The sequence below is a fragment of the Vigna unguiculata genome, chromosome 3, assembly GCF_037176805.1.
Source record: "Vigna unguiculata cultivar grain cowpea cultivar isolate G323 ecotype 2 chromosome 3, ASM3717680v1, whole genome shotgun sequence".
Lineage (NCBI taxonomy): Eukaryota > Viridiplantae > Streptophyta > Magnoliopsida > Fabales > Fabaceae > Vigna > Vigna unguiculata.
Genome location: NC_140794.1, coordinates 58,982,494 through 59,009,958, shown reverse-complemented (window position 1 = coordinate 59,009,958; position 27,465 = coordinate 58,982,494). Strand labels below are relative to the sequence as shown.

The 27,465-nt window shown below is 31.4% G+C and overlaps 3 protein-coding genes across 7 annotated transcripts; 2 read left to right on the top strand and 1 right to left on the bottom strand.

Moving 5' to 3' along the window:
• The first annotated feature begins 4,364 nt into the window (after positions 1-4,364).
• Positions 4,365-7,058, top strand: LOC114175656 (SNAP25 homologous protein SNAP33-like). Of its 2 annotated transcripts, none has more exons than XM_028060430.2 (6): positions 4,365-4,557; positions 5,083-5,654; positions 5,774-5,867; positions 6,078-6,208; positions 6,527-6,624; positions 6,764-7,058. In XM_028060430.2, the coding sequence occupies exons 2-6, from the start codon at positions 5,175-5,177 to the stop codon at positions 6,861-6,863; spliced, it is 903 nt and encodes a 300-aa protein (XP_027916231.1). In that variant the 5' UTR covers positions 4,365-4,557; positions 5,083-5,174; the 3' UTR covers positions 6,864-7,058. The 2 variants fall into 2 exon arrangements, with proteins under 2 accessions (XP_027916231.1, XP_027916230.1); XM_028060429.2 differs by having other exon boundaries at positions 4,371-4,620.
• A 603-nt stretch (positions 7,059-7,661) lies between these two features.
• LOC114176086 (heparanase-like protein 1) lies at positions 7,662-11,708 on the bottom strand. 3 transcript variants are annotated; one of them, XM_028060999.2, is made up of 11 exons: positions 11,472-11,708; positions 11,344-11,378; positions 10,441-10,682; positions 10,275-10,311; positions 9,937-10,120; positions 9,635-9,783; positions 9,324-9,557; positions 8,963-9,152; positions 8,722-8,847; positions 8,510-8,612; positions 7,662-8,374 (listed from the first exon to the last, which is right to left on the bottom strand). In XM_028060999.2, the coding sequence occupies exons 3-11, from the start codon at positions 10,648-10,650 to the stop codon at positions 7,964-7,966; spliced, it is 1,644 nt and encodes a 547-aa protein (XP_027916800.1). In that variant the 5' UTR covers positions 10,651-10,682; positions 11,344-11,378; positions 11,472-11,708; the 3' UTR covers positions 7,662-7,963. The 3 variants fall into 3 exon arrangements, with proteins under 3 accessions (XP_027916800.1, XP_027916799.1, XP_027916801.1); XM_028060998.2 differs by having other exon boundaries at positions 11,344-11,707; XM_028061000.2 differs by lacking the exons at positions 11,344-11,378; positions 11,472-11,708 and adding an exon at positions 11,063-11,343.
• Positions 11,709-18,823: 7,115 nt separating this feature from the next.
• On the top strand, positions 18,824-27,429 carry LOC114177006 (uncharacterized). Of its 2 annotated transcripts, XM_028062222.2 has the most exons (8): positions 18,827-19,316; positions 19,675-20,970; positions 21,897-23,690; positions 24,209-25,306; positions 25,792-25,896; positions 26,044-26,133; positions 26,339-26,449; positions 26,533-27,429. In XM_028062222.2, the coding sequence occupies exons 1-8, from the start codon at positions 19,260-19,262 to the stop codon at positions 27,061-27,063; spliced, it is 5,082 nt and encodes a 1,693-aa protein (XP_027918023.2). In that variant the 5' UTR covers positions 18,827-19,259; the 3' UTR covers positions 27,064-27,429. The 2 variants fall into 2 exon arrangements, 1 of the variants encoding a protein (XP_027918023.2); XR_003603092.2 differs by lacking the exon at positions 26,533-27,429 and having other exon boundaries at positions 18,824-19,316; positions 25,823-25,896; positions 26,339-26,455.
• The last annotated feature ends 36 nt before the right edge of the window (positions 27,430-27,465 follow it).

The window sequence follows — 27,465 nt, the reverse complement described above, 5'->3', positions numbered from 1 at the left end:
TTTATCATAATGTCACATTAAAACAAAATTGTCATTGACATGATTGTTTTTGTCTTTGATAACTGCTCATTGTTTATATAAATATTTGACATGCGCACAAAAAGCATGACATTATTGTTGAAGTGGAGATAAAATGTCGACGAAAGAGACATGCAGGTGATTAGGTATACGAACGGATTTCATGAAGAGAATTTCAAAATACTCAAATATGGATCCTTACCTGAAATAACGAGCACATTATTGATTCCATGTTAGTAATTTTGGGTCATGCATATATATGACACATAATTAAATGTGTTAGGGTTATTATTTATAAAGTTAAATAATAAAGTGATCTGACTAAATTAAAGATTTGGCTAAAGGCATATGTCATGAAAATAAATATTGTGTAGAGACCAATTAGTAATTTTTAATTTGATGAGGGGCCAAATTAGAAATACTAAAACTTAAGTAATTCAGATTATAAATGGTCGTGGTCCCCTTCTGAGAGCACACAGAAAGTCATAACGTACTTTTCCTGTTCCTTTCTCCCTATCCCCATCAAGAGAGAAAACCAAAAGGAAATCAAGGTGCTCTACAGGAGGATCACTGCTCATATAGGAGTGCTATAATATTATCGTTATGGCCAATTCAGGTACGCTTCCGTTTACTATTTACAACATGATTATCATTATGGGTATGAGATATTGTTTGAGTTTATGATTGATTATTAGAATCAATATTAGGATCATATTCTGCGTTTATGCTGACATTCCACACTCCTTACTATCACCATTTTAATCCATCACCTTACCCCATTATCTATCTCTTCTTCCTTATAAGTATCCATGTTTTCTTCCTATTTTTTATGTTGTCATCATCGTGAGAATCACATATCAATCTAAGGGTTTTTTTATATATATTTATTTGATAACATTGTCAAAGTATACTTTTAGATGTACCATAACTTCGATTATTTTTGTTACAATTATCTAACTTTGTTTGTCTTTTTTTCACAGTGACACTTCAGAGAAAACTTTGATGTAAAAGTAGAACTTGTGAATTTTACCAACTTCATCCATGATAATTTTCCCATTGATTATTGGTTTCAATGTGAATGAGTACATACTTGGTTATTATGTTTTTCTTTCGATAATGAAGAATTTCAAGAAGATACATAACAAAGTCGTAAGTATGATGTGTAAGTAAGATTTATATTATTTTTATTAGAAAATTCATAAGAAAATAATCCAAACTATTTGGTGTGAAAAAGAAAAAAATTTAAATATTTTTAAAATATTTATTGTGCAAAAGGATTGGGAAGAGAGGAATAAGAGGTATTTTATGTCTTCCTTTTAGGGTGATTGATGGGGATGATGAGAGAGGATTAATAGGATTCCTATGAATACTATCCTGCTATACAGATTTAGATTATAGGATGATGTAAGAATAAAATTACTAAATTATCCTTGTTGTAATTAAAAAAGATATCTATGTAAATAAATCATTTTTTACATCAATATGTAATGTTAAATTTATTTTCATACCAAATATATTGTATTATTGATTATTTTTATAATTTCAATCATTTAATAAAATTTATAAAAATAATTCTAAATTATTTATATATCATTTTATATTACTTTTAACATCAAAAACATTTTGATAATCTAACTTTTATATTTATTACAAGTTTTTTTTAATATGTCACATCAATCAATTGAGTTATAAACTTTATTTTCTAATTCATTCTAAAATCACTTCTAAATCTTTTAGAATAAACAACACAAATTTTACCCTATAATCCTTTCACTCTCTTCCACTATTTCCATCTTCTTCAAATCAATCTATGAAAAAGAACACAACCTTGATTTTTGATTTTTATATAATAATATTCTTCCTTAAAATAATTAATGATGTGAGAGGTGATCCATTTAAATATATATATATATATATATATATATATATATATATATATATATATAAAACTTAATAAAATTTGTGTTATATTTAATTAATACAGTATTTAAATCAAAAGACTGTACTGTCACATTTTTAATCTTGAATACAGTCCATAATAATAATGCAAGGATCGCTCCTGAATAAATCTAAAACTCGTATTGGTTTCGTTGACGAATATTTTCTGTTACAAACTAATCCAACATAAACCCTAATAGCAAGTATAATAATATAAACGAATAATAACATACATTAAAAGAATCTTCACTGAATACACTAATCTTTATTACGATATAATTTTAAAACATTCCATTTAGTATAAAATAAAATAGATAATAATTTCAAATTATATTAATCGAGTAATTAAGTATATAAACTCATGAAATATAAAATTTAAGGAGACTACATAAAACAATGTCATTATGTTTTTAAGGATATAATTTACTTATATATATATATATAATTAATTAATTTTTTATTTATTAAGTATTTAATCTTTTAACTGAATTTTTATCATTCAGCTTTTTTTAAACTATTATTTTGTCCACTCATCTTACCTATTACCTATTGTTTAACAAATATGAAAATAAGTTTTTAATAAAATTATATTGCAAAGTAATTTTTATTGTTTTAGTTGAAAATATAATGGATAAAGATATTTTCTAACTTTCATGTACTCACTTGCAATTAACCAATTACGTCATTAAGTTAATAAAAGAATTAAACAACACAAATTGAATTAACAAATATAAAAAATTAAAATACCTAATAAATTAAATTTTTTTAATAGAAATACAAATAGAAAATACTCAAATTTATTTATAAGAATTGAAAATTAAAAAAACCTAATAAAAAATGAAAATTAAAACTTATAAATTATAGGAGGATGATATAGTTACAATCCTTGTTTCATTTAATTATAATAAATAACAGTTGATGAGTTTTAGTGACATCTTTGGGGTGCCACTTGCTTGGACTGACCCAACACAATACTAGGTCAATGGCCGGCCAGAATTTATTACTTCTTCAGTAAAAAAAGGGAAATAAGAAAACCCTAATAATGCACCCCAATTAGGAAAAAAAAGCATCATAAATATAATAAACAGACCAACTTTCTGCAACATTATCTAAGATTTAAATTCATGGAAGCCGAAGACCCAATAATGTACAAAGTAATTATTGTAAAATCAAATTTTTTCGATCAATAGAAATGAAAAAAGATATTTTAATTTAATTATTTTATACCCAGTAAATACATATGAATTGGACATTAGGGTACTTATACCCCCTCTTATTAAACTATGTGAGTAGATATTTTCTTTTTATCTTATCATAACTTATAATTATAAAGATATCTTTTGCAAACAATTATGAAGTAATTTTAATTCCTATTTTTCAGAATTGCATTTGGCACGGAACTAGGTAACTAATGAAAAAGGTTCCACACAATTATCTCAAACTAAAAATGCATTTTGTATTTATCTTTTAAATTTTTAATCACCTACATATTTTAATTAAAAAAATTAAGTATTTTTTTAGTCCTTGAATTTTGATTCAAAATTAAAATTTGTTTCTGTACAAAACTTTGATATATTTTGATTCTTTTAAAAATGAATAAATATAGTCCTCTTAATTCAATTACGTTATTTTTTTTTTACGTGTCAAACTTATTTTTTAACATATATTTAACGAGAAATTTGCCAAAAGTTGTAAATAACTCTAATATTAACATGAAACACATAAAAAAAAAATAATATAATTGGATTAAAATGATTATATTTTTTATTTTTAAAATTTAGAGATCAAAATGTAAAAATATTTATTTATTTCTAATATTTATTGAAGTTTCAGAAATAGACAAATTTCAATTTTGATGAAAATTCAAGGATTAAAAATATACTTAACTCTACCAAAAATTATATTACAATTTAAATTATCAGTAAAAATAAAAATATTTCCATATTTTAAATATTTATTTATCATTAATTTTTAATATTATATTATAATTATATATACGTAAATATTTTTCTAGTACAGTAAATATTCTAAAACACTAACAAAGTTATTATCTCTTAATAATGTGTTTGGTATTATTCAATATAAAGGAATAGTTTTCTAGTTTTGTAAAAATATTCATAAGTGTAAGTGAGAATCCAAATATTCTTCTTCTAGTATCCCTCCCTTCCTTCACAAATGAAGGTAGAATCCTCTTCCTTTCCCTTTCATTGGAATAATTGGTACCCTAAAACCCCCCAAAAAAAAAAAAACTTTAATTTTCGCGTTTGAAAAAGTTTGAAAAAGTCCTTTTCAATTTTTTTTTTCCTGTTTGGAATAGCACATCTCAAAAGGTCCCCACTTGATCCATTCAACGTCTCAATTCAAACGACGCCTCGAATAAACATAAACTAACAAATAAATAATAATATTTTAATTAAATAAACGAAAGAACAGTGCAAGAGCGCATCACCAAACCCCCAAGAGAAAACTTTCACTCTCGATTTTGCCTTGCGCACTGCGATTTCTTTGCAGTTTCCACCCTCCAATTCTGACATTTTTCTTGACGCGATTTTGGCTTTACCAACTTCTTATCGAAACCCTTCTTCTTACTCCGTTGTTTAGGTAGACCTCTCAAAATCCGTGCTTCTTTACGAGTCTTTCTGAACATTCCTTTTCCTCTCTCTGGTACCATCTTGCTTTCTCTTGTACTAGTTTTTATTTTTATGATTCTGTTGCTTGGAGAAGCCTCTTAATCCATCTGGGTCTTCTGTTTTTTGCTTTCTTGTGTCTTGCTCTATTCTCGGAAATCTCGTGTTTCTTGATCTTTTTACACAGGCTTCTGAAAAAGAAAATGCTATTTCATCTTCTGTTGGGAATTTGTGTACTTTTTTTATTCTTTAAATCCCTTTCCCTGTCATTGTTAGGGGTTGTTGATTCCGTTTTTTAGTATGTTGCTTTACACTTAATCGCTTTGGTCCGATTTTTTGGCTCTTTTGTTAACCTGTAGTTTTAGTCAAGTTATGAATAAGGTTTTCTTGACAAAATTAGTGCTTTTGTGATAAGTGATTTAAGAATTTGATATTTGGGTTTCTTTTGCTTGTTGTGGAACACATACAGTGATTGAATAGCACTCGCTTGTCTTTGCAGGGAAAAATTAGCTTATCTTTTTAGGTCCAACCGGATTTTGAGAAATTTACTTCTTAATCTGTCTCTGAATCAATTTTGCAAGAAGAGAGATAATGTCCGGTGCAAAGAAATCTCATTTGAAGGATGCTAAACCTAGTTCTCTTGAATCTTGGACTAATCCATTTGATTCTGATGATGAGGAAAAGAATACCAAAAAGTATAGTTCCTCAAGAAAGACATCTTCGGATCGCGCACTTGTTACGCTGGAAGTTAACACCAACCCCTTTAATGATGACGTTGATGCCACTAAGAAATCATCATTGACATCGTATGCCCTTCAATCGGCCAACCGGAACAGGTACAAGAATGATTTTCGTGATTCAGGAGGATTAGAGAATCAATCGGTTCAAGAACTGGAGAGTTATGCTGTTTACAAGGCTGAAGAGACCACAAATTCAGTCAACAATTGTTTGAAGATTGCAGAGAATATAAGAGAGGATGCCACCAAGACACTAGTCACCCTTCATCAACAGGGTGAGCAAATTACCAGGAGTCACCATGTTGCTGCTGACATTGACCACGATTTAAGTCGGGTATCAATCTTCTTGCTGTTTTACCTTGCTGAAAATATTGTGATGTTATGAAACCCTTTTTGAATTCAAATAGTATTCTGCTCTAAATCTGACTAAATTTTGACTAATTCTGCTTCCAGGGGGAAAAGCTCTTGGGAAGCCTTGGTGGACTCTTCTCCAAAACTTGGAAACCAAAGAAGACACGAGCAATAACAGGCCCAGTTATTGTTGGAGGTTAATGTCTTCTCTGCATAGTTTGCTTTTTGCATTTTCAATTTTTTTAGGTTGTATCATAGACATAATCTCAAGATAATTGGCATCTCTGAAACCTTTTGGTTTTTTAATCAAATCAAATGGCGTGTGTGATCCATGTAACGGAACAAGCCTTTGTTGTTGTTATTATTATTGTTGTATCATTGACATAATGTGGTTTATGATCTGCAGATGACCCAGTACGGAGCAAGGGCAATCATCTGGAGCAGAGAGAGAAGTTAGGACTGACATCTGCCCCCAAAGGGCAGTCCAAGCTGCGGACCCCACCTCAAGAACCAACCAATGCACTTGAAAAAGTTGAGGTTTGTATCAACTAGTGGTTGAAGATTAAATTGTTGTGTAAAGTTTTATGTGTTAGGTACTGTTATGGTACCGGTTATTTTCTATTGTATCTGATTTTGATGTAGTGAAGTAGTTTTGATGATTAGTTACAATAGTTTCAGCTCATGACCAGATCACAAGTTTTTACAACAAGCCAGTTTCATTTACAATCGTTACCAATTTTCTTAACTTTATCTTCATCATTCTGCCACAAACATTAGACTGTGGTCACTGTTGGACACATTATGTTTATTTTTAATATTGAATTGTGAGGTACTAAATAAAATGTCCTGAAACAGATTGAAAAGAATAAGCAAGATGATGCACTATCAGATTTAAGTGATCTGCTGGGAGAGCTTAAAGGCATGGCTGTTGACATGGGATCCGAGATTGAGAGGTTAGTGAATCACATTGTCTTGTATCGCATTCATAACCATTGCTTCTCGAGTGATTCATGAACACTAGATTTTCATATACTTGTAAAACAAGGTTGTAGTTTTTAACTAACATTTTCATGAATGCCGTTGCACTTGCAGGCATAACAAAGCATTGAATCATCTGTACGATGATGTGGATGAGTTGAATTTCCGAATGAAAGGTGCTAATCAACGTGGCCGTCGCTTACTCGGAAAATAAGAATGATTTCCACTCTTGCTAAATTTTATTACCTGCCCTACCTTCTCTCATCATTGTTTTTTCTTTGGATCCATCACTTGTTATAAATAATAAAACAATCTTTTCATTAGTTTACATCTGTGTTGCATTGTATTCAATTTGCAACAGATTTAACTATTCTTTTTGCAATACTACATTCAATTTGTTCATTTCTCACCCTGCTTTTTTATGGGTGGATCCCCTAAAGTCCTCTCTATCGACAAATTTAGTAGAATTGACCTCGCACAAATTTACTGTTGGATAAAAATAAAAACTATTTCAGTGCCTTAAACTTGGTTCGAATGGTTTTTCTGTTTCCAAACAAGTAATCCATTTAAATTAACTAGAAGTGAACTATTATCAACTCTTTTTGGCAGTTGAATTGTGTAAAACTATAATCACATAGTTGATATATTAATTAAGCCAAACTTCACTCTATTTATGTTAAACTTATAATATCAGTACTTGATATTAATTAAGCCAAAATTCACTCTATTAATGTCAAACTTGTAATTTCAGTAGTTGATATTAATTAAGCCAAAATTCACTCTATTTATGTCAAACTTATAATTTCAGTAATTGCATAAACTTCAGTCAATAAGAAGTATATTGCTTTTATTAATGATTAAAAAGTGTTAAAAAAAATTAGATAAAATTTAGCTGCAATATCATTGCTCATTTTATCAACAGAATTTGTAAAAGACCAACACCTCAAACTTTCTTATTTAAACAAGATAATTTTATTGATAACCAACATAATTAAGCAAAAGATGTGCTCAATAAAAAAAAACAAACAAACTCAGTCAACCACTTAATAAAGTCATAACATTTTTACAATAGAGTTTCCCTCTAATATAAATTTTATCTAACAAAAATAAGTGGTTGAACTTTTTCATGGACTAGAGATAAATTTTAAATAACTCGAATCAAGTGTGGTTCATATTAAATATTAAATTATTGTAAAGGTGATTACAACTTTGACACAAGTATATATAGCCTATTAAATACAATTATAATGACAACTCACATTCTCTAGTCCTAATAATTCCTAGTCTACAAGATTCATTTAAGGAGGGTTTGGGTTAGAGTTTTGTTTGGGCAGCACAAGCTGGAGCATCAAAGTAGGGGAATACAACAAATGCAATGGATAAAGGAGCTAAGTGTATAGGAGAGTGCACACTGATGAGTAGTGGATCCAATGTCGGAATTTCTCCATCATTTGTGAACTCTAGGGGAACACCATTCAGCAACATGGTTTGGCTTCTAAGGTAATTATCTTTTGCATTTAAGTGGTACTCCTCCCTGAATGTCACATCTGATCCTTTTCTTCCAATCCAAGAAAATGCCCTCTTCAGATGACTTAAGAATGAATTTTCTACATGGATCTTTGTAGCATTTTCATGCCCTCCACTACTCACAGGCACACGGTCACGAACCATCAGCGTGAAACGAGTCTCGTTGCTTAAATTGATCAGCAGTAATGTTATACCATCCTGTATAACCAAGTTAAAACAAAATTATAGGAATGTTTATCGTGCAGTTAAAACAATTTTAGAAGTTGGTATGGTAACCTAAGATCTGATATAGAAGAACCAATTTATGCTTGTATAAGATGATAGGACACTTACTCTGCCTTTTGAACAATGTGCATAAGTGCGTAAAGATGGTGAAAAAACATCACTACTGGCTGCAAGAACAGTCTTCCCCATTAGCTGATGCCACAAAAGTGCACTGCTCAAAACATCATCACCACATACATAGATTAGATATGTAAAACACTATGTTTTACATTATTATAACTCCTCAATCTCTTCATTCACAGTTTTTACTTTACAATTACCTGTAGTAGTCAGGATTAGGAACGAAAGTAGTGGTATCGAGAAGACCATAGTTTCCTCCAATTAAAGTTTGTCTGCAGTAAACCTTAGTGTTGTATCTGGATGCCATTCCAAGTTGATCTAAGTACCTGTAAGTTACCTAAATCTTAGAACTTCTTGATTAATTTTAATGATGTTTTTTGTAAAACAAAATACTATAATTAAAGAGGAACAGAAAATTATGCAAGAAAGAACCAAGATTACCAAAAGCTATCTACAAATGTGTTAGAAATTTGACGACCACCACTGTTGAATGCCCCACCAGCTTCTCCTACCCATGCAGAAGACCAATGGCCATATTTTTGAATGGTTTCTGAAAGACTTCTAAAAATTGCTTCCACCTTGCTCAAGTGTTCGGGATCTAGAATCTTCCTGTCAAGATGCTCATCACTACCTGAAAAAAAAAAAAAGAGAAATTTACTTAACACACTAACCAGAAAGGATTAGACTAAAACACTTTCCGTATAACTGTTTTCTTTCACATCCATCATCTAGTTATGTTAGAATTTAAAATATTCTCTAAGGATGAGTATAGTAGAAATAGTAAGGTAACTGAGAAGCAAACCTGGACCCAAATTATAGACGTGATGAGTGAGCGCATTGACTATGCCTGGACCTGTAACCTGAAGAAGCTTATCATACCAGTCCTTATAATAGAACCCTCCAGGTGCTACAAGCAAAGGTTTGAGATCGGAGTTATTGTATAATGAGTTCAAAACTTCTTTAAGCTTTATCAAGTCTTTCCCGTACTGCACAGCACTCACACTTGCTGCAATGCCCTTCCCACTCAACTCGTTACCTATGACAGCACAGACAAGAATCAGTTCCAGTGAAGCAAAAATTGAACATAACAAATACCTTTGTCTTATGTCCTACCAAATTCCCATGAATCAATCTTGTACCCTTTTGAAACAGTGTAATTGATTAAATCATAAGCATTGGAAGAGTCCCAGTCTCCTCGCCAAACACTATGGCCACTCGGGTGCCTCCCCTGGAGTGCATTCAAACCAAATGTCACCATGGCCCTGCAAATGTCAAACTCAAGTTATGTTACACCAAAAACACTTGTTAGTGCTTTACTTAAGTTGTGGAACCCTACAACGTTTTTTCCTTAGCAGGAAGGAAAAGGGGAGGGAGATGGTGAATAAAACAAGGATCTCTGAATGCTAAATTCTCACCCTGTGTTATTGAAAAAATGATTCAGCTCATCCCATCTTTTCATTTGCAAACACCCCCTTGAAAATCCAAACAATCCACCTTTCATCTTTTGAAATGGATGACAAGGGGACTTCAAACTTCCTACCTCATACAGCAACTGATCTTGCAAAGAACCTCCAACTCTTATCCTCAAAGGCTTGAGAGCTATCAAGCAACCATTATGGAAAGAATGATATCACACTTGAAGTAAATATTCCAAACATGTTACCGGCAATAAAAGTATATTCAGCATCAGGAAGGCACAGAAAAGAACAGTAGAAATTCATCACAGTGACTAATTTTCTACAATATAAAATACCTTGGATTGCCTTCACGAGGAAAGGATGAGACAAGTCCTGAAAAAACCAATCCACATTGACCAATGACTAAAACTTCTGCAAAGCTTTGTAGACTTCTAAATGAATGATATGAAATAGGAAGAATACATAAGCCATGTTGTATACACATAAGTCCAAAATACTCACCAAATTTGCAGCAGATGAATTACCCCAGGGGCAATTGTTGTAATCACACTTGTCATGAGGCCACCAATCAATAGTTGCACAGATGAAGTTATCATCAGTCTCAGCAATTGCTTGAGTTCCTTCTACTAGAATCAAACCATGTTCAACATCTTGAGATAAAGCCAGTCGCAGAGAAGCCAGAAAGAGAAACAAGACCAGGTGGATTCCCATTAGTAGATCAATTACCACAGAATCCAAATTAACTGCAGTTAAAAAAGGAAAAAGAAAAAAAGTTAGTTTCTATTTGGTTTTTCCCATTTCATGATTTTGTGAAGGTTAAAAAAAACATTTTTTTTTTATAATTATAACTATATAAGCAGTAAACGAAAAAACAAATCAAACACTATAATTTAGAGACAAATCCTTTGAAGCTGCATAATTGACATTTTCTTTATCTAATAGCTGTTTCTATATAATCTTTTAATGATTAGCCCGTGGTTAAAAACTTAAGACAACAACAATAAACAAACAAATGCATACAAGAAGAACGATTTTTTTTACTGTCGAATTCAAATTCTAGTCAAGAACCAATAAATCATTTGCTTTGACTATTTCTCCATTACCAATATTTTAAACAAGGTACCTGACGTTGAATGAACGCCAATCACAACGAGCTCTTTATATATACATATTCTATTCAATATCCCTATTTTTACAACAAGGAAATCGTTAATCACAATGACAGATCTCAGAACTCGGAAGCATTAGCCTATGGATCAAAATACAACACCACACCATAACCAGCAAGGAAAACTGGTATTCCCACAAGACAGGACGAACCCAGAAGAAAAGAATCAAACTTGAAGAACACCCAGATAGAGAAACAGTGAAAAACTATAAAAAAAACATAAACACAACACCAACCTGAACCTTGTATTGACTTTTTGATCCAGCACAACCTTTAAAACGAAAGTGAGGCTCGAGTGTAAGGCAAGAGGTGTAAAAACAACAAGAACAAGAACAACACTAATAACAATGATGTCTCACGTAACTGCCAAAGAAGGAGCACTTTCCTTGCCTCGTACTGCCCCAGAGGAATAAGGAAAGGTTTAAGAAAAGGAAGCAGCCATGATGAAGGACAAGATTGTCGTGATGTAATGTTAGATTGGTAGTAGTTAGTTGGTTGGATAGAAGAGGCCTGTCTGAGAAGGGTCGTGGCACAACTCACATGCACTGCTGCTATGCTACATTAATATTATTTTTTAGCTGAAGTGGTTTTCTCATGAGGTCATTGTTGCCTCCAAACTTAGGTGTCTTTGTGGTAGATTGGTTGAAGGTATGCATCGTTTTAGGAAAAGAAACTAACTCAGATAACGGGTGCAAGCAAAGCAAGGGTCAATTCTTTCCCTCTTGCTTAGTTGGACTAGGAAAAAAAAGTAACAATTGTGTTTCTGATAAAACCAGAATGGAATACAAAATTTGCAATTTGCTCATATTGCAAGTCGTCTCTGTCTTCTCTTGCCTAGTGGAGAAGCTATACCTTCTTCCACCAAATCAATGTACCATCTTAAGGGGAGACTTTTTTTTTTATTATTATTATTTTAAAACAATTATGCCCCTTTTGATCATTTCAATGATGTTTTTTTTAAATAAATTTAATTCTTTTCTCTATAGAAAAAAATGGTTTTAAACTTCAAAGCACTTTTTTTTTTTAAATATAATGATTGTTTTGATTTTTGGAGTTGGTTTCAATATCCTGAAATTGCCCGTTGGTTTTTACTTATTTAGAAGTAAACGCAAATGGAAATTGAATCTATATTTTGGTTGAGCTTTTTCCAACAAATATGTGGCTATCTTACGGTTGTAGGTTCGTGAGACAGAAGAATATGTGTGTCTCACACTTTAAAAAAAAAAATTGTACATTTGAGGTTTAGGTCAACTATTTGTCGAAATTAAAATTGCACAAAAAACTTTGACTGTAATATTATAATTGAAATCGCTAATCACGGTGTCTTAGTCCTTGCTGTTTCAGTTTATTTTTTTAAAAAATAATCTATTTTTTTCATTTATTTATTTTAACAATTTGCGATTATTTTCTTAACAATGATCTCAAATAAGTATAGCTTTTGATAACATTTGATAAACTAATTAAAATAATATACAAACACGTTTTACTTTATATTTATATTTTATGCATATTATAAATTTCAATCTTACTAAAATATTAGAGTTGACTGAAATGGAACAAAACAAAAAACAATTTGTTTTGTTCAATTTTGTTTACAACTTTAAATACACGAATGCTACCTCTATGTATTCATATTTAAGTATGTTATACTCTCCAATTTTCATACATACTTTCATTTTTTTTTTCACATATTAACTTATATGAAACAAGTTCTCTTTAAAAAAATTATTTATTTATTAACTAATCATAATGTACTTAAAAAATAAAAAGTATATGTAATATTGCATACACTTTTTTATTAAATATACTAATTATCTATACACAAAAAATGAAGCTACTAGTGTTTTGGACAAGTATAACTCAATATTAGTTAATATAACCTAACAAATGTAATAATGTGTTAATTAATAAAACATAAACTAATCTTTATTGTAGTTTATGTTAAATAGGTGCACATTAATCTAAGACAAAAGTTCGGTGTGGCCATTTTAAGCCCAACGTCTCTTTCTTTTATGGTGGACGTTATCGTTCGTCTGCATCAATGTGAATAAAATGTTTAAATCTCTGAAAATTTCAATGAATTGGTCATTATCATAACTTTCTTTTATTTTACTCAGTAATTTATTTTCTTTTAAATAGTTTAGTGAAAAGACGATACAGTTAATTTTACACTATTAACTCTAACTAGGTAAATATATCTAATATAAAACATAAATATATATAACTTTGCAATCAAATATTAATGTTTTTCTATGTATGTATCTTCGTGAAAATATATAAATAAAATACCTTATAACTAAAAACAAATATAATTGTAGGTTATTTTTATTTAGGGCTGCAAATTCTACAAATTTCAATGTAAATAATAATTTTTCTTTAAATTTTTCAGATTTAATAAAGGTAATCAATTTCCGTCTTTATTGTAAAGATTAAAACTTATATTCACGATTATCACAATTTCATTATATTAGTCTAATTAAATTATTTTATGTTTATTGTAATTGTACACAAATGATAAAGATGAATTAAAATGACTTAATTTGAAAAACAATAACTCCAAATAGCATATGTAAATTTAAGGAAATTTAACAAGAAAACTAAAAATCAAGTCGAAGAACGGTAAATTGCATAAAAAGTTTACACAGTTGTATACAGATGAAAGTAAATGATGGGAATCTTTAAAATTATTTGAAAAGTAAATGAACGAAAATTAAAATTAAAATCTAAATATCATGAAATGAAAGCAATTAGAAGAAAATAATTTTGAAATTTCAGAACTCTAATATAAATGAAAGGTAAATAAAATAAAATAAATGAGCGACGAGAAGTTAAAGTAGTAATAACATAGGATGTTTTTTTTTTTGCTAGTCATAATAGGTATATTTGTAATATGGTTATCTAATATTCTTTTACAATCATATAAAAGTTAGGATATTCCAAAGTTAATACTACAGAAGAGGAACACTCACATATTTTTGTTTTTTTTTTTCAAATGCTGCATAACAATATGTGAGTAATTAATTTAAATATTTTGTTTTATTTTTAAAAATATGAAATGTCTTTTTATATCAATTATGCAGAATTGTTATTCTGAGAAATTAGAATATGAATATAAATAAATGTAATTATTTCTCCTCTATACTTAAACTAATATTTATGGTCTAATCATGATAATAATATTATATCTTGATTATAAAGTTTTAGAAATTACAAGATTTTAATTTGGTAAGATAGTAAGGTTCTCAAATTTTGTAAATATAAAATACAACAACTATATTGATTATATTTAATGTTTAGTATTGTTTTTGTATAAATTAAATTAAAGATCTAGCAACTGAAAAAATAAAATAAAAATTGAACAAAACAATAAAAAAGATATCAAATGGAAAAATTAGAAAGATTAGGGGTGTACGTGTTTTAACGTTTGAGTTAAATAATTTTGAAAGTTAAACCCACGTGTTTGCTAAATTTGTTGTGTATTTCGATCAATGCTAAAAGATCCAAAATACTCGTTGCACTCAAAGCAATCTCATAGTTGCTTTTTCATTGAATGATAATTCAACAGAACTAAGTTAAATTCAATCCATCTTAACTTCTTCATCTTAAATCCAAACACGTACTAAATCGGTTATTAAGTCAAATCTTAATATTATTAAATTCAATTATCAATTGAATGTTCAATTGATTCCTATAAATTTTAATTTCAGAAAATTAATTTGATATCACAACCACAAAATTTGAAATTAGAAATTAAAGATGAGAAGAAAAAACTTAAAATGAAGAATGTATATCCCTACTTTTAAATGATTATATAATTTATTTCATACTTATTTAAAAAATAAAAAATCATATTATATTAAAAATGTTTCCTATTTTATTTACATAAAGTCTCTACATTAAAAAAAATCAAGTTAGTTTCAAAAATAGTATGGTGAAGTAAAATGAAAATAATAACAAAAGAAACAAACAAAGGGTTAATTAATATATATATATATATATATATATATATTAAAAATTTATTATTTTAGTAACCTTCTAAGAGACAAAAAGAAAAAAAGGAAAGAGAGAAAAAAAAGAAGATAAGATAATTACATTCATGCAATCATGACTTAAAAAAAAACCTACAAATAGATTGAGTGAAAGAGAAAATGTGAAACAATGAATGAAAGGTAAGATAGTAGGAATAGAGAAATGGAACATGAAGGAGAGGGAGAAGAGAAAGATAATTTCGAGGAAGGTTGTCTACAAATTTTAATCATCTAAACTTATTTACAGGGTAAGAGGAGGAGTGAAGTTAAACTATTTCTATTTAATATTTATCTCAGTTTAGTTATCTGTCATGTTTATTTATTTAATTATATTATTTAATTTATTACTATTATAGATTAGTCTTTTTTATTAAAATTATGAGTATGTTAATTAATTTATTTTTAATTATGTATGAATTTTTTTCTTTGTATCAATTTACATATTTGTTATTATTATTATTTATCACATGCCGATTCATATCTAGTTTATTATTTAAAGTTAAGGTTTTGGTTGTTATGCTATTTTGTATTATTTTAAACACTATTATTTTATAATTCAAATAAATATATATAAAACAATAAAATAAAGCAAAAAAAGATTTTTTTTTATCCAATGAATTTGAATTAAAGAAAGTTCCTACATACTCTATTCCTCTATATTTATTTTTATCTTTTTGAATTGGATGATGTATAGATTATTAGACAACAAAAAATACATTTTGATAGACATCATATTATTGTCATCCTGAAAAATGTTTAGAGTATGTCAATTGAGAATGAGTCTTATGTTTGGTTGCAATGAGTTGAGATCAAACCAACAAAAAAGTATATATTTGGAAAGTTACAGTGTAGACACTGCAAGATGAAAAAAATGATCATTAGAAGGTTTAAGGAAGTAATTATCAAGCATGTGAACATTTGAATAATTTAAAATAACATCTTGGATTAGTATATTCAGATGCCAAACTTAAGACTATCCGATACAACATCGCTAAGGTTAGATAATGAGTGTACATGTCTTTCCTAGGTCAATAAATGACTGTTATTCACGAGAAAAAAATAATTATTATTATGATTGTACCAATGCTTTCAATGAAAAATACCCAACTACATAATTACTTCCCAAAATAACTTTTTAATGTTCATAGTGTATCATTAGAAATTGAATATGGATTTATATGTCTGATCAAATGATATTGAGTCTTATGGTTGTAGGTCAAATCTTAAGACCCCATTGTGTGAATCGTATGTTTACTAAGATTGATATTTAAGACTTACAAAAATTCCCATTTTTGTATTTTTCTTTTGTATGTATCTACTAAATGAGTATAAGAAGAACCTGCTTAATAAGATTTGTTTGAGCTTTTTTGTGGGAGATCTTTTTTATAATGAGTCATGGTAACTTATATTAATATCCTCATGAAATATTAGATACATAGATGATCCTCTATTGCAATGTATAATTTTTAAATATTGTACAAAACATATGTTTTAACACAAAGACCTTATATAAGGTCTGAAATCTAAAGCTCAATTGGGTGTAATTCGAGCTCTAGTCAAGCCTATAAGCTCAATTATAAAAAACAACCTAATAAGAAATGTCAAATTCATAGGCTTAGTTTACAAATTTTCAATAAATTTGGAACCACTTTTAAAAATCATATAAAATTGGAGAAGAGCCTAAATTTGAAAAATTATATATCCAAGTTAAAGCTTTGGAAGTATGAGGTATCATACAATAATAATATGACATTTAGGTGGAAAATACATAAAAATCCATTATGTTACAAAAAATTTAAAGTTCACATACAAAGCCCAGAATTACTTATCTTGATAATTATACCACATTCGATTTGTTATCATATCCTTTTAGTTTATTTGTTTTTTATAGTTGTTGACTTTATGGCAAGCACAATATTGTTGTGTAGTTTTAAAAGTAAGAGTTTGAACCCACAAAGACTTGGTTTAATACTAAGAATTATATTAACTTTATTACTATTAGGTCTACAATAAACAATAAAAGGTGAAGTGAGATTAAATAACAAAAACTTAAAATAGAAGTTAAAATTAAATGCTGCAATATTTTTGGTATTTTTGAAATGAGAAAGTTAGTGAAATACAAATATATGATTTGTATATGTTGAGAGTAGATTTTACCACATCAGTCTCTTATTTCATTAAACTCATGAATAAATATTTTTATTTTCTTCATTGTTATCGATCCTTACACGAAAAGTTAGACTCCAACACTATAGATATATCCTATTGAATTACAATTTCCTATTCCAATAAAATAAATTCACATTAAGTTCAAAGATCTAAAAATGATCAATACTCTCTTCCAAATAAATGATTTATTGATTGTCTTATCATAGATCAATAACTTATAAAGATTTTTCAACCTTTTACAACTTCAACTAATTTATAGTTCATCATGTCACGACAATTGACAAACATAAAGATTAAACATAAAAAAAAAAGAGTAATATAATATTGTATATTTAAAGGAGATTCTCCATTTGTGTGTCCATTTTTTTAATTTATCCTTTAAATAAATATATTTTTCAAAATTAAAATAATTATTTTATCAATTTTACTTTTTAACTGATCGTTTCTTTACATTTAACATTTTTTTCAATTTGACTAATTTTTTAAACTTAGCCATTTATTACAAAACAAATAAAACCTAATTACAAAGTTACAAAAAATTATTTTAATTTTATGATTATAACAGTAACCACAACAATAATAATAGTTTTATTACTTTTTATTCCCATACAAAATGTAAACACGTTGGTAAATATAGTAGATTAATGACATATTCTTCTTATACCTAAAACAAAAAACACCAATCACATTGTAACAATGATCTCATTACATGTCATGAACCTTACCTCACAAATTGAAAATGGTATTGATTTTAAGAAATATCTAAGAGGCTTCACGAAAGTCAACAATTACAACTAGATTTATAGTTGATTTTTGATGTCTCAGACTTCAACAATGAATTGAGATGTTTTTAGTTCTTTTTATTCTTTAACGATCACAACAATGAAAATTTGAATCTCAAACTAGAAAATATGAAAAGCAAGTCATGAATGACTACATGTATAAGTGTTTAAATTGCACAAAACATTTTAAGCAAAAACAAATAATTCAAAGTAGTATTCTCAGATCTCATATATGAAAAAAATAAGACTTGATATGAGAACTTTCTATTCTTTCATTTTTGTGCAAATTCATCTAAGCAACCTAACGCAATAATCAAATATAACTTTTTTTTTCTATTCTCTGAAAATGCATGAACAAAAATAAGGGAAACGACAATGAATTAGGGTTAATAGTAGGATGGAAAAATCCAATGCTATTTTAATCTGGATTTTTAATCCTCATTTATTCATAATTTTTTTAATTGAAAAATATAATAACTAGTCTTTATCAATTATGAAGTATGTACTCTAAGAAAAAAAAAAAAACCAGACATATCAAATTCAATCCTAAAATAGCTTATTTAATGTTTTATTAGGTAATCCTTTAATTTTTTTTTTATGATAAAAAGCTTCTCACATTGATTAGTTTAATCATAATTTGTTGTTTTATGTTTTGAAGAGATTCTTTAAAATAGTTAATAGAACAGAAAAAAAAAAAAGAAATCTGTTTTATGGTAAAGTATCTGTACTGCACCGACCCGACCAACAAGAGAAAATAAAGAAAGGGAAAGAGAGAACGGAATGCTTGTGTGGTGTCTGCAATGCATGCTGTTTCTCAACCCACCTATAAACCTCATTCCCTCCTTTTCAACACTCTCTGTTCATTCCTTTTCCAAATTTTCCTCAAAACCCTAACCACAACTGCACAATCCCCTTCTTCCACGTTACCCTTCCGATTCTTCTCTCTGTTTTCTTTTCCACTCTAATTTTCAAGAGCAATTGCTTTACTCGCACTCTTTTTTGATACAGTATTTCAGTTTAGCTTTGAAATTCCTTCTCAATCGACATTCTCCCCTCCGTGCTTCAATGATTCTCGATTTCGACAGTGTCTTGTTTCATCATCCCTATGGGAGTTTCTGTGAAATGTTGTTAACTTCTTTCACGTAATCACTTAATTGCATTGGTCGTTTCGTGATGGAGGATAATGAAGTCGTTGATGATCAGAACTCAGGGTGGTTCCAAGTTAAAAAGGTTTTTTTTTTTTTCAAATATTTTAACTCGTTTGAGATGTAATTTACTATGACATTTTGATTTGTACTTGATGAGAGATCAAATTGAAGACACAATAAGGAAATCTGTAGACCTAGTGTATAGTTATTTACTAATTAATGCATTCACAGTGGATGGATCAGTCATTTAGTATTCATATATTTGCTGTAACCTTTAATCTTATTTTTCAGTTTGATTGTGCTAATTCTTGAATATCATCATTCATCTCCTTTGGTTATATCTGAACCTCGCACGGAAGATTATTTTCTTCCTTTTCTGCGTAGCTTGTTGTACAAGTGTTACTTACATGTTCTAATTTTGTCATTTCTTTCTTATCCAGAAGCACAGAAATACTTCGAAATTCTCTTTGCAAAGTTGGGTGGGAGGATTTTCGGGAAAGAATGCCTCTAACTCTCTGCACACTCAGCATTGCATTACTAAAACCGATGACAATTCACGTAGCCAGCAGAAAAATAATCTTTCAAGGTCAGGGGGAATTTTTTCACAGAACCCTGCCTCTGGGAGTGTTTCGAGTTCTCTTGCTGAATCAAATGAAAAAGAGAGCGCAAACTGTTTTAATACAGGCGTAGTTAAACATAATTCAGAAAGTCAGAACTCAACTGCATTAATTACTGTGGATTCTCAAGGTAAACATGAAGAAGTTCGGAAATTACAGCAAACCGACAAGCCTGACTTAGCCCAGAAAATAAGATGGGGTGATATAGAGGAGGGGGGCTTGGCACTGCCCCATGAAAACTTGATTGGGGTTGGGATCAAGTTCGGTAGTATTGGAGATGATAATTTGCTTAGCTGTAGAAAGAATGAGAATATTCCTGAACCTTGTGATTCATATCATGCTCAAGCAAAAGACTTAATGGTGAATGCTATCAATGGAGAGTCTGCTTCTGATCAGATCCCTTTGATGAGACATGAAGATGAAATACTTGGGGAGAATGGTAAAGATGTTAAGAATGTATCTTTGGAACATTTTAACAATCAACAAATGGTTGAGGAAAGGATTGGTCCAGATGATGAGAACAATGATGAAGCGAATAAAACAACAACCGATGGTGCCATAAATAATGACAGTCTGTCCACCGAAGATGCTGCCGAGGTCACAAATCATGCACATGCCTCTTCTATCAATTTGGTAAGTGATAAAAAAATTTCTGAAGTGCCAGAACAAAATGGCAGTTTAAGTGAAGCAGTTATTGCCCACGGTACTGAGTCACAAGTGCCTGAAATTGTCAATGATTCTGTGGTTTCTACTGAAGCGGTTAGGGTTTCACTGGATGGTAATGTGGAAAATGTTGTTTCAACTTCTCAAAATATGGGTTCTCTTGAAGAAGGTGATTCCAATGAAAGCAAAGAAAGGTTTAGGCAGAGGCTTTGGTGCTTTCTGTTTGAGAATCTTAATAGGTCTGTGGATGAACTTTATCTTCTTTGTGAACTAGAATGTGATTTGGAGCAGATGAAAGAGGCAATTCTTGTTCTTGAGGAGTCTGCATCTGATTTTAGAGAGCTAATCACTAGAGTAGAGGAATTTGAAATGGTTAAAAAATCTTCCCAAATAATGGATGGCGTCCCTGTCATTTTGAAGAGTGATCACCGCAGGCCACATGCTCTCTCATGGGAGGTATGTGCGTTCACATATTGTTGCTATTTATCTGCTCCCATCCTTGGTTAAGTTCATATTTTGTGGTTCCAAGATAATAAATCATAAATTTTATATGTTTTGCATGACAACCATGGATCCTCTGTCAAAGAAAATAAATTTTATTCACTAATAATGATTTTTTTTTTGAATAATGTCTATATTTTGCCCCGTCTTAAGCAAATGCATATGATAACATGGTAGGGTTTTCAATTCTTAGAATGGATGCATACTAAAGATACTTACACTTGTTATCATTGACTGCGTGGGACAAAGTGAGTGTAATTATGTGCATTTATGCAGAGTGCGGAATAATTATTCGCTACTGACATTATATATACACCATCCCTTTTCATTTCCTCTTATTTTTCTTTTATCAATTGTGATGAGGGCATAATGAAATTAGAAGTCTTGATATGTATCTGTAACTCCTGCATAAATATGCATCTATTTTGATGATTGTACGTTTATCTGAAGTTTCTACTTTGTCTGATGGGTATGATAGAGATGTTAGGATCAAATGAACTAAGCATGAACTTACTCATCTAACACTGTCACAAGATCTAACCCCACCATTGGATATTATTTGTTTATCGTACTTTTATAACTTTTGCATGATGAAATTCAAGTCATCCCAACTGGATTCACTTAACATTTTGTGTTGAGCATTATTGTAGTTTAGACCAACAGTTATTGGTTTATTTGTCTTGGACTAAGAAAAAAATATAAATGAAGCATGACATTTTTCTGTTTTATTTAAGCATGAAATCACTTATGGTCTATACCTGTTTACTTGTTTGATTTCTGGTTTCTGAAGATGCTGGTCCACAATATGAGTTTATCTGTTAGAAATCTGTGCAATCTGGCTTTCTTATGTTCATGATGTTTAGATGCTCTATGGATTCTAGGTCCGAAGAATGACAACTTCACCACATAGGGCAGATATACTATCTTCATCTCTTGAGGCTTTTAGAAAGATTCAACAAGAGCGGGCTATCTTGCAATCAGGTACCACAGAAAGTTCCATGTCTTTGACTTCTGAATCTATTGGCAATACAAACAAGTCCAGGGTCAATAATGGGACAGATGCTGCCAAATATTTGGTGACGAAGTCAAGAAAGCATGTTGGATCTTCAGATGACAGACAAGGTAGCCTGAATGAAAAAAAGCATATTATTGTAGGGGAAAAATCCTGTGACTCAAACACAATGCTAAATGGATGTAACCCTCCAGAAAACATATTAACTTCAGAAGTTAAGTTATCTAAATTACCTCCCTTGGAAAATTCTTCTGCTTCTGCCACCACCAAGGGTAAAAGAGATCACCTTGGTTTTGGACCGGACAAGACGCTTTATAAGAAAGATAAAGCTCTAACAGAAGGTGTTAATGAGAAACCCCCCAGATCCATGGATAACATTAGGAGGCAAATGCCACTGCCAGAAAAAGATAAGGAGAAAAGGAGTATTGCCCCGGGAAAGTCTTTGAATGCTTGGAAGGAAAAGAGGAACTGGGAGGACATACTTTCATCTCCATTTCGTGTCTCTTCCCGCATGCCATATTCACCAAGCCTGGGCCGGAAAAGTGCTGAGCGAGTACGCACTCTGCATGATAAACTAATGTCTCCTGACAAAAAGAAGAAAACAACTTCAGACTTAAAAAGGGAAGCAGAAGAAAAACATGCCCGTGCTATGAGAATCAGAAGTGAGTTAGAGAATGAAAGAGTCCAAAAGCTTCAACGAACATCACAAAAATTAAATCGTGTCACAGAATGGCATGCTGTTCGTCATATGAAGTTACGAGAGGGAATGTATGCCCGCCATCAGCGCAGTGAATCTCGTCATGAAGCTTTCTTAGCTCAAGTGGTGAAGAGAGCTGGTGATGAAAGTAGCAAGGTTAATGAGGTTCGGTTTATTACTTCCTTAAATGAAGAGAATAAAAAATTAATTCTGCGTCAGAAACTTCATGAATCAGAGTTGAGGAGAGCTGAAAAGCTTCAAGTGCTAAAATCTAAGCAAAAGGAGGATTTGGCAAGAGAAGAAGCTGTTATAGAGCGTCGAAAACTCATTGAAGCTGAGAAGTTACAGCGCCTTGCTGAGATTCAGCGGAGAAAGGAGGAGGCTCAAGTAAGACGGGAAGAGGAAAGAAAAGCATCAAGTGCAGCTCGAGAAGCAAGGGCAATTGAACAACTTAGGAGAAAGGAAGAAAGAGCCAAAGCCCAACAAGAGGAAGCTGAACTTCTGGCCCAGAAATTGGCTGAGAGGCTTAATGAGAGTGAACAACGTCGTAAGATTTACCTGGAGCAAATTCGGGAGAGGGCAAATTTGAGGGATCAATCATCCCCTTTGCTGCGGAGATCATTAAATAAGGAAGGGCAAGGTAGGTCTACCCCTACAAACAGCATCGATGATTCTCACACAAATGTTGTTTCTGGCGTTGGTTCTACTAGTCTTGGAATTGGCAATATCACATTGCAGCACTCAATAAAGAGAAGAATTAAGAGAATTCGACAAAGGCTTATGGCTTTAAAGTACGACTTCCTTGAACCCCCTGTTGGTGGTGAAAGTGCTAGCCTGGGATATAGAGTAGCAGTTGGTGCTGCTAGAGCAAAAGTTGGCCGGTGGCTTCAAGAACTTCAAAGACTTAGGCAAGCAAGAAAAGAAGGTGCCGCAAGTATAGGTTTAATAATTTCTGAAATGATCAAGGTATTGGTTTTTGTTCACTGGTAATTATATATCTCTCCTTATGAACGGATGTATGTTTTTTAACTTGTTCAAAGTTAAGAATGTTTCTGTCGGTTGTATAGATAGATGTTCTGTATTTGCAGTTCTGTTTTCTGAATCCTGTGCTAATTAAAATAGCACTTTTTGGAGAGCTCTTGTTTAGTCAATGAATAAATATTAATCTGGAAAAACTAGTGATTCTTGATGCTGTATTTGTTTTAATTATTGCTTAGCTTTTAGTTTGTCTTATCTGGTTGGTGCTTGCATATAATCTTCTTACTGTTGAATCAGAAATCATAGATCACTTAATTTGCATGGATAATTGTCCAACTAATCCTTGTTCCTGACTAAATGTTGAACCAAGTTTCTTTCCCTCGGGAATATTTACAGTTTAAACGAGTGCATTTCTCCTTTTATACTGTGGAATTTTTGGTTAGTAATTTTTTTGAATTGCTATTTTTTCATTTATGTTAATTTATCTATTGATTATTATTTTATAGTATATGGAAGGAAAGGATCCCGAGTTACAAGCATCTCGTCAAGCTGGACTACTTGATTTTATTGCTTCTGCCTTGCCTGCATCTCACACTTCAAAACCTGAAGCATGCCAGGTTATGTTGCACTTGTTAAAACTTCTGAGAGTTGTGCTGTCTACACCTGCAAATAGAAGTTATTTCCTTGCACAGAATCTTCTGCCTCCAATTATCCCAATGCTTTCTGCAGCTCTTGAAAATTATATAAAGATTGCAGCATCTTTAGGTGTTCCTGGTAACTTCAGTTTGCCATCAAGTAAAGCATCAGTTGAAAACTTTGAATCAATTTCTGAAATATTAAATAACTTTTTGTGGACTGTTACTGCTATTTTTGGTCATATAAGCTCAGAAGAGAGACAGCTTCAGATGCGGGATGGCTTATTGGAGTTACTGATCTCTTACCAAGTTATTCACAGGTTAAGAGATCTTTTTGCACTTCATGATAGGCCACAGACGGAAGGGTCAGCGTTTCCTGGCCCTATTCTCTTAAGCATACAACTTTTGGTAGTTTTGACCTCCAGATCTGGAAGATTGAGTTATATTGACTGGGAATCTTGCCCTTTGACAATGGAGCAGGAAATTGGTAGTGAAGGGGCTAAGCTTACTGATTCTGCACATTTTGTCGTGAATAATTCCTGGGGAGATTACACTCCCTTATCAATGATCAATGGCAGCTCAGTTGTGCATTTACCTGACGTCCCTGAGGACAGACCATTAGATGAAATGATTAAGGTGAACAAAAATAATGAATCTATTTCTATTGGGAAGGATTCTGAATTGGAGCATGATAGTTCTGTTAAATTGAAAAATGATGTTATAGAAAAGATAGATCTAGATGAATCCAAGAAAAATCAGAGTGTGGATTTGACTAATTTGTCTATTCCCCCAAAGGACGAGAAACATACAGGGGTAAATGCTACAGTACAGAAAAACGAAAAAGTATCAAATTTGGGTCAGCCAGTAGTATTTCTTCTTTCAGCTATTTCTGAAACAGGACTTGTCAGTCTCCCTTCTCTTTTGACTGCTGTTCTTCTGCAGGCAAACAATAGATCATCCTCAGAACAGGTAGGTTTTCTACAACCTGCAAGTTCGTTCACAGAAGTTATATTGATTTATTTTGAAAATCTTTAGTATGAAAAATCAGTAGATTTCTGATATTGGCATGTTAAACTTCCCTATCAGTAAACAAATGTTTTCTTTGTTTTTATGAAGAATTTTGCCGTTAGCTATTTGTCACATGCCCAATTATTTCCTTCTATTGAAAGGATTGCTTGTAATTGTCTGTTTTGTATATACAAGTATTGTTATTTATAATGAAAAGGATTTACAGTAATAAAGGAAAAAAAAATCAATAATTAAAATTATGAGATATTTCTTAAAATATTTCCTTATTTGACGTAGTCATATCATAATATATTTTCCTATTTAATGTAATTAAATCATATGTTTAACACCTTCAATTGCTCGTCTGTCCTTGTAATAAGTAAATAAGTAGCTATTGTTATTTTTGTTGTGCTATGTCTAAGTTGAATAACTTCATTTTCTTCTAGGCCTCATATATCCTTCCATCTAATTTTGAAGAGGTGGCAGCTGGAGTACTGAAGGTGCTGAACAACGTGGCTCTTTTGGATCTTGTATTTTTGCAGCGAATGCTGGTAAGTTTGCTGATTTTCCTTGTTATAATGATCTATTAAAGCAGCTGCATGTTAAATTAAGATCGCTAATATGATTGATTTTCTCTTTTTCCTGGTACTGATTCTTGCTTATGTATTCCTATTTTCCTTATGCTGTTATACTTCCAGGCTAGGCCTGATTTGAAAATGGAAATTTTCCATTTGATGAGCTTCCTTCTTTCTCATTCTGCCATCAAGTGGAAATCTCCCACTGATCAGGTGAATCACCAATAACTGGAAATTCTTTCATAATCTTAAGTGATACAATACTTATGTTGACCTTGCTAAACCTAGTTTTCCTAACTAGTATTCATAATAGGAAAGAACCCCTTGCCTCAAGTCTTCATGCATTGTTGTTATTCGGATGTACCTTTGCTAGAATGCCAGAGTTACTAAAATGACACAATTTGCTTTTTTTTTTCAGGTTGGTTCTCTTGTGCTTGAATCTCTATCTCTCCTTGGTCACTTTGCCTTGTTTCATCCGGGAAATCAGGCCGTCCTTCGATGGGGAAAGAGTCCCACCATCCTCCACAAGGTCTGAAACTCTAAATATTATTTAATTTTGGTTTACTTGTTCTATTTATCGAGTTAATCTAACGTTCACCCATAAGAGGTCAGGTTTGCGATCTGCCATTCGTTTTCTTCAGTGACCCAGAGTTGATGCCGATCTTGGCTGGCACACTAGTTGCTGCTTGCTACGGGTGTGAGCAGAACAAGTTTGTAGTTCAGCAAGAACTGAGTGTTGACATGCTACTTTCCTTGCTAAGGTCTTGTAGGAATGCTGCATCTGCAACTCAGCTTAATTCTGCCTTAGACAATTCCACAACAGATGAATCTAGTGAATACAATCCATTAGGTACCGAAATTAAAAAGCCGCACGTGGAAATTCCTGTAAAATGTGTCCGTTCCAATGGCAAAGGCCCTCGGGCTTCCTTTGGAAAGAGTGGTGGTGCTTCGGGAAATAACTTAAAAAATGGCAGAATAAGAAGCCAACGGGACGCCAAAACAACTAAGCATTCTGAAGAACTGGCTCCTAGGCACGGCGAGCCTTCGTATTTAATGCTGCACTGTAGATTTCCTCCCAGTTTCATCGATAAAGTAGAGCAGTTCTTTTCAGCTGAAATTGCTAACGGGCTTGATGAACTCTGAGGTTAAACATCGTGAACCCATTTTTGTTGGTAATGCACGGATCTTCACGCGTTAACTGAATATGGTCCTTTATACATGTTTCACACTGCTAATACAGCCACACCAACATTCAAAAAGCTGACGTCTCTGAAGATTAACCTGTCCGAGTTATAACCAAAGGTCGTTTCTTAGTCAATGCCAAAAATATTGTACTTTCTGAGAAGTAATATATTTTGTATTATGAGTTGATGAGCATTTTTGTAATATATAAACTATAGAAAAGTGGCGGTTGATAACAGCCACCGCTAATTACCACTGCTGTAATTAATCATTTATAGCTGATATGGTTCGGGGGTAACAACCTCGGCGATCTATTTGTCTTGTTTACTTCAAAGTTCAAACCTACCTTCTGAGTTACGGATT

Coding starts and splice junctions, on each gene's coding strand:
- LOC114175656 (XM_028060430.2), top strand. CDS start 5,175: ATGTCCGGTGCAAAGAAATCTCATTTGAAGGATGCTAAACCTAGTTCT. Junction 5,655..5,773: donor TTGACCACGATTTAAGTCGG/GTATCAATCTTC, acceptor TTCTGCTTCCAG/GGGGAAAAGCTCTTGGGAAG. Junction 6,625..6,763: donor ATGGGATCCGAGATTGAGAG/GTTAGTGAATCA, acceptor TTGCACTTGCAG/GCATAACAAAGCATTGAATC.
- LOC114176086 (XM_028060999.2), bottom strand. CDS start 10,650: ATGGGAATCCACCTGGTCTTGTTTCTCTTTCTGGCTTCTCTGCGACTG. Junction 10,121..10,274: donor CCTCGTGAAGGCAATCCAAG/GTATTTTATATT, acceptor GTTGCTTGATAG/CTCTCAAGCCTTTGAGGATA. Junction 9,153..9,323: donor CGTCTATAATTTGGGTCCAG/GTTTGCTTCTCA, acceptor TTTTTTTTTCAG/GTAGTGATGAGCATCTTGAC.
- LOC114177006 (XM_028062222.2), top strand. CDS start 19,260: ATGGAGGATAATGAAGTCGTTGATGATCAGAACTCAGGGTGGTTCCAA. Junction 20,971..21,896: donor CACATGCTCTCTCATGGGAG/GTATGTGCGTTC, acceptor TATGGATTCTAG/GTCCGAAGAATGACAACTTC. Junction 26,134..26,338: donor GGAAATCTCCCACTGATCAG/GTGAATCACCAA, acceptor TTTTTTTTTCAG/GTTGGTTCTCTTGTGCTTGA.